The 15,982-nt window shown below is 41.9% G+C and overlaps 2 protein-coding genes across 4 annotated transcripts; both read left to right on the forward strand.

Annotated features, from left to right (window-relative positions):
• The first annotated feature begins 304 nt into the window (after positions 1-304).
• On the forward strand, positions 305-1,543 carry NKAPL (NFKB activating protein like). The gene has a single exon (XM_010974697.3). It carries the CDS (start codon positions 305-307, stop codon positions 1,526-1,528), a length of 1,224 nt encoding a protein of 407 aa, XP_010972999.1. The 3' UTR covers positions 1,529-1,543.
• Positions 1,544-5,338: 3,795 nt separating this feature from the next.
• On the forward strand, positions 5,339-15,982 carry ZSCAN26 (zinc finger and SCAN domain containing 26). 3 transcript variants are annotated; one of them, XM_010974694.3, is made up of 4 exons: positions 5,339-5,425; positions 10,053-10,537; positions 10,832-10,949; positions 13,882-15,982. In XM_010974694.3, exons 2-4 carry the CDS (start codon positions 10,118-10,120, stop codon positions 14,784-14,786), a joined length of 1,443 nt encoding a protein of 480 aa, XP_010972996.2. In that variant the 5' UTR covers positions 5,339-5,425; positions 10,053-10,117; the 3' UTR covers positions 14,787-15,982. The 3 variants fall into 3 exon arrangements, with proteins under 3 accessions (XP_010972996.2, XP_031291297.1, XP_031291295.1); XM_031435437.2 differs by having other exon boundaries at positions 10,053-10,534; XM_031435435.2 differs by having other exon boundaries at positions 5,421-5,497.

The raw sequence follows: 15,982 nt of genomic DNA on the forward strand, positions 1-15,982 counted from the left end.
AGTGTTTGAACAGTTGAGGGGTTCACTGATGCGAATTTCTCTGTGTTCCCACAGGGCTCAGGTTGGGGACTGTAAATCCTGAAAACAGGCGGGACTGTACCCGCTTCTTCCACTCTGGAGAAGAGGCCTCCACGCAGCCTCAGCTAAAGCAGGGGCCTCACAGCCCACATGTTGATTGGGTCTTCACGTGGCAACCGGACAGAAGCGGAAGTCGTGCGCCCGACCGTTGCTAGCGCACCGGGTGGGCGGGATTCTCAGGCCAGCCGGCGTCTCTGTAGAAACCGCCTCTGTGAAAGCGCGGGCAATGGCGCCAGTGTCCCGGTCCCGCTATCCCGAGGACACCTCGGGCTCTCGGAAACGGCGACGCAGCTCGTCGAGGAGCCCGTCGTCCGCTCACGCTAGACGCTCTCCATGGGGCGGCCGTTGTCACTCTTACTCCCGCGGCCGCGAGGGCCTCCGGCCTCCGTGGGGTGAGTCGGGCGTTGGCACTCCTTACCCCCTCAGCCGCTCTGGGTCCCGAGAGCGGCACTCCGGGCTCTGCAATTACGCCTACTCGTCCTCTTCTTCCATTTACTATGGCGGACACCGTTACTATCACCACCACTATGCGGACGACCGGCAGTGGACGGAAGACTATGAGAAGGAGGAGGAGATCTATCGACAGAGGAGGCTGAAAGAGAGAGAAAGAATTGGGGAGTTGGGAGCTCCTGAGGTGTGGGGGCTGTCTCCCCAGTTTCCTGAGCCAGATTCTGATGAACACACCCCAGTTGAGGATGAAGAGATAAAGACTAAGAAGAGCAGCAGTTCAAATGCCAGCTCCCAAGAAAAAGAGAAAAAGGAAAAGGCCAGTCATTCAAAAAATAAGAAAAAAAGAAAGAAAAAGTCCAAAAGAAAACATAGGAAATATTCCGATAATCCTGACAGTAATTTAGACTCCGACACTAATTCTACCTCTGATGATGATAAAAAGAGAGCAAAAAAAGCCAAGAAGAAAGAGAAAAGAAAGGAACACAGAGCTAAAAAGCCCAAGAAACAGAAGACTAAAAAGACTAAACAAGAATCCAGTGACTCAAGCTATAAGGATTCGGAAGGGGAGTTGCCAGAAGATACCTGGATTGAGCGGTCAAAAATTGCAGATAACATGGATCTGATAGGTCCTGAGGCACCTGTAATATACACCTCTCAAGATGGGAAACCTTTGAACTATGGCCATGCTCTGCTTCCAGGTGAAGGTGCAGCTATGGCTGAGTATGTAAAAGCTGGGAAGCGTATCCCACGAAGAGGTGAAATTGGGCTGACGAGTGAAGAGATTGCTTCATTTGAATGCTCAGGTTATGTTATGAGTGGTAGCAGGCATCGCAGAATGGAGGCTGTACGACTGCGTAAAGAGAACCAGATCTACAGTGCTGATGAGAAGAGAGCCCTTGCATCCTTTAACCAAGAAGAGAGACGGAAGAGAGAGAGTAAGATTCTAGCCAGTTTCCGAGAGATGGTGTACCGAAAGACAAAAGGGAAAGATGACAAATAAGGACTTTTATTCTGTAGCAGGACTTTTAACAACAATTTTATATGACCAAAATTAAAAGAGTTTCTGGTGCTACTATACCTACTATGTCAGTGAGTTCCTCAAGAAAAAGCTGCTTTTTGAGATCTCTTCAGCAATTTATTTTTTTTGTTATTTTTAAGTTAAAAAGTAATATGTGAACATGGTTTAAATATTCAAATACTACAAGAGGAGAGTCAGTAAAATGTGAGTCTTTTACTCCAGTCCCCTGATCCTTCTACCCAAAGAAATCTCTTTTTGGCATCTTATATATCTGCCCATAAGTTTTGTGTATATATATTGCACAAGAAGGTTGGAGCTATGAACCTGAAGTTTCTTTTTTTTCTCCCTCTGTTGCTCTGACTTTTCTCTCTTTGAGGGCTTCATTGCCTCATGGAGCCATTCATTTCCCTAGGGAGAACCAGAAGAACCTCAGAAAGAGCAAAGTATTGAGTGTATCCATTGAGTGCATACTTCTGGTTTTCATTTAACAGACTGAGTTTAAAATTAGAGGAGATTTACTGGCTCATGTAACTGAGAAGTCCAGCAGGAGGACAGGTTCCCTGCATGGTTTTAGTAAGATTTTGTCTTCTCTGTGGATCATTTTGCTTTCTAGGCAGGTTTCCGTTAAATAATAAAAAGGCTGCCAAAGCTCCTGAGTTTGGTTCTATATTTCCTAGTAAACCTATGAAGAGGGAAAGAGCATTTTTGTCTTGATATTGTAAACAAAATGCTGAGACTCAGCCCAATTTGGATTCGCTTAGGTCACATGTTTCCCCTTAGAAAAGGTGTTGTTGCCAGGGAAATAGAATGGCCTACCCCTGGATCTACAAGAGGAGAGAGAAAAAAATGAGAAGTTATCAAGGAGGAGGCAGTTGATAGAGCTCATGAAAAGGAGATAAGCTCAGGAGGGACCACGTGGACAAGAGAGTTAGTGTTGAAAAACTGGCTAACACCAGTGCTGGAGGAGACAGTGAGCTCCACTCATGGTCCATGATAAAGTCTTTGTTGTCATCCAGTGACATCTGCCTAAATCCTGAGATTTCAGTACTATCAGACCATCTAATTTGTTTAAGCCCCTTTTCAAGGCTTAAGACCCTGGTAAGCCCATAGAGCTAACAGTGAAGGGGTTCCAGAATCTGGCAGGGCAGAGAGATGTAGACGGGCACTTTTTCCCCAGTATGTGATTTGGTTGAACTGGACCACACTAGCTTGAGATTTTCCCCAAAGAGCATTGAGTGAAAGCCACCTTATTACATGTGTATATTTCCATTTTTAGAAACAAACCATACCAGACTACACAGATGGATCTACATCTTTTTACTAAACAATATATCTTGGGAGATGCTTTATATCAATGCATATAAATCTATCTCATTCTTTTTAGTGACTTTATAATATTCTATCATATGGAAGAACATATTTTATATTTTAAGATGTTTAAGATGTTTTCCATTTTTGCAATTACACAATAAATACTGTAGTGAAAATCTTTGCAGATGTCTGAGTGTATTATCTGTAGAACACTCATTTAGAAGTAAAATTATTGGATCAAATATAATCCTTTGGGTCATCTAAAAATGGCCGTGTAGAAGTGAAATTATTGGATCAAAGGGAAGGTATTTATTAGATGCTTTCTATGTGTTAGGCACTATGGCAGGTATTAGGGATAAACCAAAGAATAAGTTAGACTTGATCTCTGCCATCATAGATTTTTACACTGTACTGGGAGAGATAGACTTTAAATAGCTAACAGACAAATATAAATTATAGTATGCTATGAAGAAAACAAGCTAGAGATAGTAATGTAATTTTTGATAGAGTGGTCAGAGAAAGTCTAAGAATGTCATATTCAGCTCTATGTGCTTTTAAATTTTAATAGATATTGCAACATTGCCTTCCAAATGACGTGCACCAGTTTACACACTCACCTACCAGTATTGTGTTTCTAAACCTTTTGATCTTTGCCAATCTGATATGAAAATGGCATTTCATTTTATTTTATTTTCTGTAAATAAGAGTAAGGTTGAGCATACTTTCATATATATGTACATATGTATACATATATGTGTGAGTCTTTTGTACCTTGTGTGTGTGTGTGTGTATGTGTGTGTGAAATACCCACATTATAACCTTTGTCCATTTTCCTACTGGGTTGTTGGTCATTTTCTTATCGATCATAAGAACTCATCAAATAATAAATAAATTAGTTCCTTATTACATATCTTGAGGATATTTTCTCCTCTTATTTGGCTTTTGAATTGCTTTTTGGGGAAACATTTGATCATAATTGCCCTTTGAGTCTGCAAAAGAGGCACTAACGCTAGCCATACACTTAAATACCTTTGTCTTTTGTACCTGGGGAAAAGATACAGCTGAGAAACTATAGCTTCTAAGTAGACCAAGGTAAGATTGGTGGGCTTCTTGTTCAAAAAGACAAAATACACACAATGCAACAAATAGTAAGTGTAATGCCCTCAGTAGAGTTCTGGTGACAGTGTTTTGTGCTGTCCTTTTCCTTAGCTTGCTGTTTAATGCTCCTGTTAGAGAGGAACCTGGCCGGTAAATCTGCCTTAAAACAGATTTTGAGGGTTGGAATTTGTGGTCACTTTGGTCTCAGGGAGCCAAAAAAAGGAGTTAAAACAACTTTTTCTTTTTTTAAGCATTTTCACTTAGAGTATGTGGTTATGGGTTGTAGAATAGAAAAAACCTAGCACAACAAAAAATTGTGTCATCTTTAGGTTCAAGAAACCATCAGAATCATTTTAGTATTAAACTCTGCTCCAGGAGGAAGTTGAACAGATCAAACAGGCGGTCTTAACCACCAGAGTTATGCTGAGTTTTACTCAATGCTGAGAAACAGCCCAAGAAAGCAAACTAGTGAGGCTGCTGCTGATTAATTTACAATTGATAAACTTTATACAACATCATTAACTGCCTCATTTTATGACTGTGGAATTATCTAAAATAATGTTTTTCAAAATATAAATCTCCTCCACTGGCATAAGGGGTCCTAATGGGTATATAGTGGTGTGTTTTTGTTTTTGTTTTTGTTTTAAGTTCTATAGCACAAGGGAAGGCTTCTTGCCCATAGCCATCAGCAGCTTAGGGAGTAAGCAACATAAAGGGTTTTGATTTTCATGGGATATCCAATGCAATCAATAATCTTAAGATGCCAGCCAGGGTAAAGAGTTTGAAAGGGGGAGTAGTTTGTGATGAGGTGGATAAGAGAGGGAATATTTCTATTTGTTTTGAGGTGAATCAGAAAGGGAATATTTCTGTTTTCTTCAGCACAATTTATTTTGGTGGTGCTATCTGATGCCCCGCACCCCTACCCAACCCTATCTTCGATTGCAGAGTATTGTAATAGACAATTTTTTTATTACCTTAAAACTTTTAATACAAATATATGTTCATTGTTCAGTTAATCTTCAAAATACTTTGACATTTATTTTTGCCACTGTATTTAATGACCTTTTTAAATTGGAGAGAAATGGTAAAATATGTGTCTGTATTTTAATTATGTGAGTGAGCAAAGTGGGAATGCCAGTTGTTTGTGACAACACTAAACTGAGCTGGCCTGTTTCTACATAAATAAAACGGATTTCGGCATAAAAGTGAAACAAACAAACAAAACCTCAAACACCAACCCAAGCTCACACGTGGACGCCCCTCCCAGCCGTGGGACTCAGAAAACGTTCAGCCAATGGGCTGGAACTTGGTCTCCTATCGCAAGCGGGAGCAGGAGGCCAGCGAGCTGCGGTCCTCCGGCATTCCTAGAGCGGATGCTGAAGTGCGCCGCGGCGCGAGATCAGGCGCTCCGCAAAGAGCGAAGAGGACGCTTGAGGAGCGTTAGACTTTTCTTACCGGTCGCCTGGTGAGGTGAGTGATGACTGTGCTCCAGGTTGGGGAGGAACTGCGGCCAGTGGGCGGGGAGCAGCTGATTCCCTGGAGGTGAGAGTGCGGAGAAGGGGCCGTGTGGACGGGGGCGGGAGCGGGAGGTGTTCATACTGGGGCCTGGAAGAGGAATGAAGTGGTGGGTGTAGTTACCGGGGCGCAACCTTTTGCTGCTTATTTTTCATCTATTGAGCTTAGTTTTAAATACGTATTAAAGGTAAGCCTTAGAAGGTAACATTTGAGCAGAAACCTGAGGGAGGTGAAAAGACCTATGTGGCCTTGGGAGGGCACGAGATTTCTAGGCAGAGGGAACAGCAACAGAGGCCCTAAAGCGGGAGCTTGCCTGACATATTCGAGGAATAGCTGGGAGACCGGAGTGGTCGGAGCACGTGAACTTGGTGAAGGTGTAGAGGATGATCTCAGAGACATTGGGTAGTGGGTGTGGGAGGAGGCTTGTGGGAAAATTGGGCATTGTATTGTGTGAGGAATTTGATTATATGTTGGTGTGAAAAGAGTTTTCGAAAAATTTTGAGCAGACGAAAAACATCTGACTTATGTTTTAAAGCATCTATAGCTGGAAAGGCATGATGAGAAGACTGTAGGGAGGTAGGAGTGGAATCAGGGAAACTTAAGTTGGGAGGCTCTTGCAAGTGATTCAGGTAGGAGATAAGAATATCTTGGTCTAGTATTATAGTAGAAGTGGCTAGTAACAGACTAATGAACTGTTTTGAAAGTAGAGCTGGCAGGATTTGCTGTTGGATCAGATGTGGAGTATGAAAGTAGGAGAGAAAACAAAGATAAATCCAAGGTTCTTGGCCTGTGGTTGCCAGAAATATTGGAGGAAAGATCTAAGGTTCAATTTTGGGGATCTTGTGCAAGTTATTTAACACTTTCTATCTCAGTTTCCTTCTCTGTACAGTGAGGTTAATAATAGTATGTACTTCATTGAGGTTAGGATAGGTGAGGATTAAATGCATTAATGCAAGTAAAACACATTGAATAGTTGTGCTGATTTATTTTACTGTGTTGATGTTACTGAATACAAACTCGTTCTGCTCACTACACAAAAGGCCAATAAATCTAGAGACAAGATGTTGGGGCAAGGAATAACTTTATTCGGAAAACCAGGAGACCGAGAATATAGCAGACTAATGTCCTGGAGAACCATCTTCCCCAAGCCAGAGGTTAGGCTCTTTTTGTACTAAAAAGGGGAGGGGTTGTGGTTGGTTGTTACAGACTTCTTGATATCGGAATCCTTTGTTCTTGCAGCTGTACAGATAGGTCAGGTCAAGGTGTCCCTATAAACCTCCAACAAGACAAATGTTATTTTCTATTCTGCAACTTTTTATCTTTATATGAATGGGAAAGTGTTATATCCTTGACGGTCAGAGCCTTGAGAATGGGTTATCCTATATATTTCGGGTTATAGGCAACATTCTTTTACAAAAGGTGTGGAAGGAGCATGACTAAGCACAGGAAACAGAGCACAGGGTTAGAGCTAAAGGAACAGATCTAATACGGAGTCAGTTTTGTTCTTCCCTATTACACTGAGACATGAAGTGTGTATGGGCACTAATGAGAAGAGAGTTGGAGAATTAAAGTTGCAGGATTGGCTTTTTAAATTTTTAGTCCATTTTTGACAAAGAAAAATAAGTATCAACTGGGAGTGATACTATATGCACATCCATAATATGTAACAGCAAGCTGTTGAAACCTAGCCAGGCACAGCCACTAATTGAGTGAGCCTCATGCATATTGATTCAAAAGTGTGTGTCAGCAGTTGACAGATGCTATTTCACTCATCTTTAGAGTCTCTCAGGAGTAGGCAAAATCAAGAATGCTAAATCCTCATGTTTTCAAGGGCGTATTTCAAAGGATGATGGTGGAATTCTCCAAGTTTACTTTGACAGGGTTTGAGAGGCTTTTGTGAGGTATCCAGGTACCAGATAGCTAGCCAGAAGGAAATACAGATCTCACACTCTTGAGATACCTGGGCTGAAAATTAAGGAAATCACTGGCATAAAGATAGTAACTGAAGGTACAAACATACCTGTCTTCTACATTACCCCCTCCTAGCTTATGTCCTATTTCTCTCCTTCCTTTGAATATCTTATTTTTTGAAAGAGTAATTTTTGCTTACTCTTTCCATTTTCCCATTTTCACATGACTGGCTGACTGTTCTCCCTATCCCATAAACAGAATTGTCACTGTGACCTCTGTGTTTTTTAATTAAGTGTATATGTCAGGTCTTAGGTTAACCCAACTTTCTATAACATTTCCCTCTCTTGAACACTGCCTCTTCATAATTCCAATTATAAGTCCATTATTTACTATTCTTTACAATGATCATCTCATTTACCTCAAAACATCTTTGTGAATTTGATATTGTCTTCATTTTACAAATGAGTAAACTGAAGCTCTAAGAAGATAAGTACCTTGTCCCAGGTCACACTGTAAGTGGCGGGGCTGGATTAGAACCCAGGCCTGTCTGAGGCCCAGGCTTTCACCACCACTCCACACTCCCAGAAACAGATGCCCTCAGTCTTCTGGGTATACTGTCTTTGTTCTCCTACCTCTCCAGGTGTTCCTTCTCCCTTCTCTTCCTTACATGTAGGTGTTTCCCAGGGTTCCAGCCCCACTTAGCCTTTTCCTAGGCATAACTGACTACTGCTCAGAAGGGTAGTTCTAGGCTTCCCAGTAGCTCTATGCTCAGACTTTTCTCTGTCTGAAAAACCCTTTCCCTATTTTCTTGCCTCACTTTCACTTGTCTTTTAAGAATCAAAAGGACTCACTTCCAGGAAGCTTTTTCTGACCTGCTACTGGGAATTAGGTATTTTACCACTGAGCTCTGCTAAGCATGCTGTATCTGCCTCCTTATGACACCTAATACACTGAACTGTATGTAATTGCTTATCCACTTGAGATTTCTTGAGGAGCAGAGAGCTCTGGAGGCCAGGGAGTTCTTTTATCTCTGCATCTCCAGCAACTAAGAGTCAGCACAGGGTAGACAATAAATGAGATGAGCTATGCATATCCTTACATTCTTTTAGTTAATTCTGATATTGGCTTTAATTAATGAATATATAAGCAATTTTATTTATTTCGTATCTTTCTCAACATTTTGAGAACTTTCAAATCTATAGGAAAGTTGAAAAAATAGGATAATTAATACTGTACACCCCTCATAGCAGCAGTTGTGAACATCCTGCTACATTTGTGTTCTTTCTCTCTCTCCACATATGCACGCACACACACTTTTTTTCCCTCTGAAACATTTGAAAATAAGTGTTAGCACCATCTCGTGAGAATAAGGATATTCTCTTATGTGACCACAGAACTGTATCCCACCTGAGAAAAAAAACTCAGGATCTATACACTTTTTCTGTAGAGGGCCCGAGAGTGAATGTTTTCCGCTTGGCAGATGATATTATTTCTGTGGTGACTACAGTTGGCCGTTGCACAACGAGAGTTTGAACCACATGCGTCCGCTTACATGGGATTTTTTTCAGTTAAAACATAGTACTTATATTTTCATTTTACAGATCTTTAATTAAGTGTTAACTAAAAGTTTATGTTTGATTAGAGAGCATAATATGTGGAATCAAAAGAACTAGTTGGAGTCCTGATTCTATCCAAGCTGTTTCAGCTTCCTACCCTTGCTCATTTATCAGTTCCTTTGTTTTGGAGGCAGAGATAGTAGTTTTCAGATTTTCAACTACACAGAGATCAGCGCCTCGTTGTTCAAGGGTCAGCTGTACTCGGTCCTGCCAATGTATTGTGAAAGCAGATATAAACAATATCTAAACAAGTGGGTGTATCTGTATTCCAGTAAAGCTTTATATTCAAAAACGGGCTTTGGGCTCTGTTTGGTCTGCTGGGCCATAGTTTGTCTATATATTTTTTCGTATTCAGATTTCTGAATTCTTGAAAACATATTTGTATCTTTTTTTAAACTCAAGAGCAAGTTTCACATATTGCATTTTGCTGTGTGTCTTTAATCTAGAAAAATATCTTCCACACAGTCTCTTTTTATTTTTCATGTAATTGATTTGAAGAGTGCATGCCTGTTGTAGATAAGCTGCATTCTAGACATTCTGGACATTCTGGATTTATCAGAAAGTTTCCTCATTATTAGATTCATGTTAAACATTTTTAATAAAAATCCTTCATAAGTGATAAGACACAAGGCCAGCTGTCTTACTGTTGGTGTTGCTATGTTTCATTTGATTAAGCCTGTGACTGCCCGATATCTCCATTTTCCCCTTGGTAATTCATAAGCAATCAGTGTGGTGATTCTTGGAAACTATGAGATTATCCTCTTTCCCCCTACTCCTTTCCCCTAATGGTTTCACCCATTTGTGGTCTTTGATTGAATCAGTGATTTCATCAAAGGCTACAAAATGGTGTTTTTTTTCAGATCTGTTATTTCTGCTATGTTAACTGGCCATCTTCTGTAAAACAGTCTTCTCATTTTGTACAGTTGCTTTGGAGTGAAAAAAATGGATAGTAATTATTGGAAATGTATAAACTCAACAGAGGGGTGTTGCTATTGTTTTTATTCTTGTTACTATTATTATTATGGTTTCTGTAATTCTTGTTACTACCTTTTCAGGGGTATCCCTGAGGAGGCAGTCAAAAGAAAGTTCTCCAGGATAGAGAGAGCAGCCTGAAGCTGGGATGGCAACAGCACTGATGAGCGCTCATTCCCCAGCTCCTCTAAACCTGAAGAAGGAGGGGCTTCGGGTGGTGAAGGAGGATCATGGCTCTACTCAGGAACAGGGAGTCAAGCCGCAAGGAGACGGCACAGGCCTCAGACCGGAGCCGTTGTGCACACAGTTCAGGCAGCTGCGCTATGAAGAGACTGCAGGACCTCGAGAAGCACTGAGCCGGCTCCGGGAACTTTGCCGACAGTGGCTGCAGCCCGAGACCCACACCAAGGAGCAGATCCTGGAGCTGCTGGTGCTGGAGCAGTTCCTGACCATCCTGCCTGAGGAGCTCCAGGTCCGGGTGCGGGAGCGTCACCCAGAGAGCGGGGAAGACGTGGTGGTTGTCCTGGAGGATTTGCAGCCGGAGCTGGGAGGAACAGGACAACAGGTGGTAAGGGTCAGATGTGCTCTTTTGCAGGAAAGCAGGAATTGAGACCTCTGGCCAGAGGGGTGGCCAGCAGTTCTCCCACTGCTGAGCTCTGGTTCAGTTTCTTTTCAGTCTGGCTGTTTCCTGCTGCAGGTCTCCCCGCAGTCTTACCTACTGGGAGGGAGGGAACGCAGTGTGCCCCAGGTGCTCCAGCCTCTTTTCTCTCCTCCTGTGTGGTTTCTCTTCACTCTCTTTTCTAACATTGTTTTTCTGAACAGCAGTTTCCTTCTAAACCCTCATGTACCTAATTGTCCCTAGGACTCAAACCAGACAAAGAAACAGAAACTACTTGTGGAGGAGACAGCCCCTCTGAGAGCAGCGTGGGAGCAGCAGGTCCAACCTGAGGGTGAAGGTCCAAAGCCTGACAGAGAGGAGGGTAAGAAGTAGACTGCATCTTCGTGCCTGTGAGATGTGCCGGGCTTCATAGTGCCCTCCTGAGGCCCTGCTCAGTGCCTTTGGCATTTTGCTTTTTGTTTTTGTTTTGAGCCAGGTTTGTTGAGGTATAATTTTCACGCAGTAAAATCACTCTTTGTAAGTGAGTTTTCACAAACATGGAGTAATTACAGTTGTCTAATCATCACCACAATCAAGATTACAAAAGTTTCCATCACTGAAGACATTTCCTTTATACCCTAATCTTTGGTTTGGTTTTGGTTTTTGTTGTTGTTGTTCAGTTAAAACCGAATCCTCCTCCTGTGTGGATGTTCACCTTCCTCTTCTCCCCCTTACTGTGGGGGAGGAGTTAAAAAAGGAGTGCTAGTTTCTCACCTAAGACAAAGAATTCAGCCACATGATTCGTTACTCATTTTTTCTTACCATCTTCAAGTTATTATAAATGACTACTGTCTTTTATTTCTAAATGTTGCCTGGATTCTTTTTTGCTCAAATATATATTTTCTTTTTTTTTTTTTCAATTTTTAAAAAATTTTGGGGGTGAAGGTAGTTAGGTTTACTTATTTATTTTTAGAGGAGGTACTGGGGATTGAACCCAGGACCTTGTGTATGCTCCCCCCTCAACTATATTTTCTCTGACACTGAGATCTAATTTCTGTCCCTTGCATTTTTCTTCTCTTTCTGATATAAGCCCTGCTTCTCTTTTTTGTTTTACTGTCAGTCATCCTGCTGCTTCCATTGAAGTTAAATTACCTCCTGTTCATTCTCATCATTTAAACACAAATTTATTAATGTTACTCCCCTTCTTAAAGCCCTTCAGTGAGCTGAGTAATGTTATTCTTTCAACTTTTTTTCGACATTTGAAAAAGTCCATAATAAAAAGTAAAAAATAAAAATAAGAAATAACCCACCACCTTCAGTGACTCCTAGTGGCCATTAACAAAGGCCTCATATGGCGTGTTCTGGCATTTGTGGACTTTGCAGCCTCATATGCCCTGACATCACCAGCTTGCTTCAGTGTGCTTGAGACTTTTAGCTCCGACTGTTCCATGTGCTCGGGAACCCCTCATTCCCAGACAATATGGGACAGTTCATTGCCCTTTGTCCCACCTGCTCACACTGTGTGTTCCCCTCATGCTGAGCTGCATTCCATTTCCCATCTGCTCCTCTTCTGGCTGGAATACTTTCTCCTCACTCCCCCTGACCAATTCCTACTCTTCCATCAGGACTGAGTTTGGATACCATTTTCTCTGTCCTTCCCTAAGTCCCCCAGGTCTGGATCCGTGTCCCCACCTCTGCTGCTAGAGCTCCAGGTTTCCTCTCACCACAGAACTGATCATATGACATTAGAGTGGCTGGTTTACTTCTCTTTTTCTCCTGCTAGCCCAAGAGGGTAGGGGCTTTGTTTTGTTTCCTGAGTCTGCTCCCGTCCCTGGCCTAGAGTAGACCCTCAGTGTCTATTTGATGAATGGCTGATCTTCATTTTAAAGCCTTCTTTTATGTACTACCTACTTCCCCTTCTCGGTTTCTGAGTCTGCTTCAAATCTCCCCTTCTTCTGGAAGCTTTCTATATAGAGTAGCTGAAAGAGAGAGGCCGACCATTTCTAAACAGCCATGCAGAAATGAATTTATGCCCTGTAATCCATGATGGATGTATATTTTAAATATGAAAAGTAAATTTAGCAGTAGTAGATTCTTGAAACTGTTCCTTACCCTCTAGGTCTGTTGCAAGTGTTATTTTATATTCAAAGTTCAGGTTGTTTTTTGGTTTCAGAGCCCCCTGCCTCCCCTTATTATACATTGTTATGTCATCCTTGGAAAAGAACCTCTCCTGTTCTCTTCCCTTAACTCTCCCTCCCTCCCCCATGTAGGCTACTTCCTTCTCGCGCAAAGGGCCTTTACACACAGTATATTGTTTACCTTGTTTAACCTTTCCGCCCCCACTGGTGACTTTACTTTCTCTGATGTCTCCTTACCAGTCCCTTCACTTTCCCTTTCACGCTGGGATTCATCTACTCTCACTCTGTGAATGATCTGCTGCCTTTATCTTGCTCATGCTGTGTAACCCTCATTTGTTGTTAGTACTGCTTAGGCTCTCACTCTTCTGTTTTCTCCATCCACCTCCCCTCTTACTCTCTCGTTCTGACTTTGCATCCCCATTCGTGCTCTTGGCCTTAAAATCTGCTGTTCCCCCGCCCTCTTCTGCCTGTGTGTCTGAGCTAAGGTTTTATTCAGCAAACATTGTTTACTGTTTCTTATGTGCCAGGCATTAGAGCAATGTACTACAGCACTGAGATGTAACAGCTTCATTGAACCACACAGGAAAGCAGTTACTGTGTCCAAGGAGATCTGGAAAGGCGAAGACATTTTTGTGGACTTCATGTTACCCTCAAGGTCTTGGGGTCCAATGTTTTTGATTTCTTGGTGAGGACACTAAGCCCAGAGGATTTAAATTACTGAAGATTATATAGCTAATCAATGATAAAATTGGCACCATGTCTACATGTTATTGCCAATTCATTTTTTCATTTCTAGTGCTGTCCCTTTCTCAACTGGCATAGCTTTTTTATTTTCCATGTGACAGGCCATTATAACATACAGCCATGCTCCTGATGACAGTTTGCTTGCTTGCTGACTTCTGTGTATGTGTATGTATGTGTGTATATATATGAGTGTATCACATGATAAACTTCAAACCATTTAAGATAAGTCATCTTCCACCACAATCTCCTGAAGACAGCCATTATTAACAACTTCTTATGTATCGTTCCACATATGTTCTATGCAAATACAAGAATCCATGACATTTCCACTTTGCACACGTGGCTTAATTCAAATTTTTTCCTCCTAATTGCAGATTTCTTTCCCTGAGCACCAAAAAGCAAGTAATTGGTGGTGTGTATTTAATGTTCCAGGTGAGGAGACCAGGATTGAGAATGAGAAGCTGGTTGTAGAGACAGACTCCCGTGGAAGAGTGGAATCATCTGAGAAAATATCTGAACCCATAGAGGCTCATTACAGGGACTCTAACTTGGATAGGCAGCTAGCCCAGCCCAAAGAGAAGACTGACTATAAGTGCTCAGAATGTGGGGAGGGGTTCATCCAGCACTCAGATCTGATTAAGCATGAAGGTTCGCACACAGGAGAAAAGCTCTGTGCATCTGAGGTGTGTCAGAGTTCTAGTCTTACTGGACATCAGAAAGTCCGCTCCAGAGAGAAAGGTCATCAGTGTCACGAGTGTGGGAAAGCCTTTCAGAGAAGTTCACACCTTATTAGACATCAGAAAATCCATCTTGGTGAGAAGCCTTATCAGTGCAAGGAGTGTGGAAAAGTCTTTAGCCAGAATGCAGGCCTTTTGGAACATCTCAGAATCCACACTGGAGAGAAACCTTATCTGTGCATCCACTGTGGAAAGAACTTTCGGCGCAGCTCTCACCTTAATCGACACCAGAGAATCCACAGTCAGGAGGAGCCCTCTGAGTGCAAAGAGTGTGGAAAGACTTTTAGTCAGGCCCTTCTCCTCACCCACCATCAGAGAATCCACAGCCACTCCAAAAGCCATCAGTGTAATGAGTGTGGGAAAGCCTTCAGTCTGACCTCAGACCTTATTCGGCACCACAGGATTCACACTGGAGAAAAACCTTTCAAGTGTACTATATGCCAGAAAGCCTTCCGACTAAACTCACACCTTGCTCAGCATGTGAGAATCCACAATGAGGAAAAACCCTACGAATGTAATGAGTGTGGAGAAGCCTTCAGGCAGAGGTCAGGTCTTTTTCAACATCAGAGGTATCACCACAAAGACAAACTGGCTTCATGAGGTGTCCTGTCCTTATGAAATATCAGAGACAGTACATTTGCAAGCAAGCAGAACTTCAGGAAAAGTCACGGTAGCCAGCTCTGGCAGAGGATTCTTGGGGCCAAGTTGGAGGCTATCTCCATTCTGTCTCCTTTGTTTTCCTTTTAGTCAGCTTTGGACCACAATAATTTGACCCCAGATGGAGACTGTGGAGTCAAAGGTAAACAACAGTCTTTACTGCAGGACTTCTCAGAGCCTTTAACATGGTAAATGCATAGTCACGCATCTCCAAGTCGTAGAGAGCCACATGATTGAGTGAGGGATTTTTAGTCAGCGGCAAATCAAGTGTCCACAGATTTACAGGCTTAATCAGAAGGGCAGGTTGATAATTTTACATTTGCTACAGACTCCTATACAGCAAAACTAATGATGTTTGGAAATACATCACACTCAGAGATGTCTTAAAGTACAGGTAAATGATGAGCATTCTCCCCCACTGGCTTTACTAACCACCCCCCACCCCCACCATTATCCCCACCTTTTCCATCCCCAATCAGTAGAAGCATTTTGGAAAGCAAAGATAATCTAACTTTACCATTTCCCAGCCCTATCCCTGCCATAATACCTCATTGATTCAAGTTAGAAATTAAGATTTTCTTTAGACTATAGAAGAGATTTCATAAGTCATTTGAATGAACTGGGCTGAATTAATCCAAGCAGTGACTGCCTTACTTGATAATTCCAGTGTCAGTATAGTGGCTGCTGCATAGATACTATTCAGTAAATGCCTGGGGCAAGAGATTGGACTTTCTTCCTTTAATACTGATGATGTAATTTTAAAATGCTGCTTATTTTGGAATTTTGAAAGTCGAGTAATAAAGTTAGCTTGGAGGAAATAATGATCTTCACACTGAATGCCAAAATGTCATGAGAATGATGAAGATTATTAAGCTTAGGTGAGCCTACTTCTGAATACATCACCAGGGTGATAAACATTACTTGCTGATTGGTAGTAACTGCTTGGAGTACTGCTGTCTGGAAAAGACTTCTCAGTCTATCATGAGAAGACTCGTGAGTCCTCATGTTTTGCTAAGGTTTTGGTTCAGCTGCATATAGTTTAAAAACAAACAAACAAAAGTGAGAATGACTTAAAAGTCTTCTGTCAGATAGAGAAGGCCAGAGACAAGCAGTCTGGAACTGGTAAGATGGTTCCATGA

The sequence above is a fragment of the Camelus dromedarius genome, chromosome 19 (genome assembly GCF_036321535.1).
Source record: "Camelus dromedarius isolate mCamDro1 chromosome 19, mCamDro1.pat, whole genome shotgun sequence".
NCBI classification, from domain to species: domain Eukaryota; kingdom Metazoa; phylum Chordata; class Mammalia; order Artiodactyla; family Camelidae; genus Camelus; species Camelus dromedarius.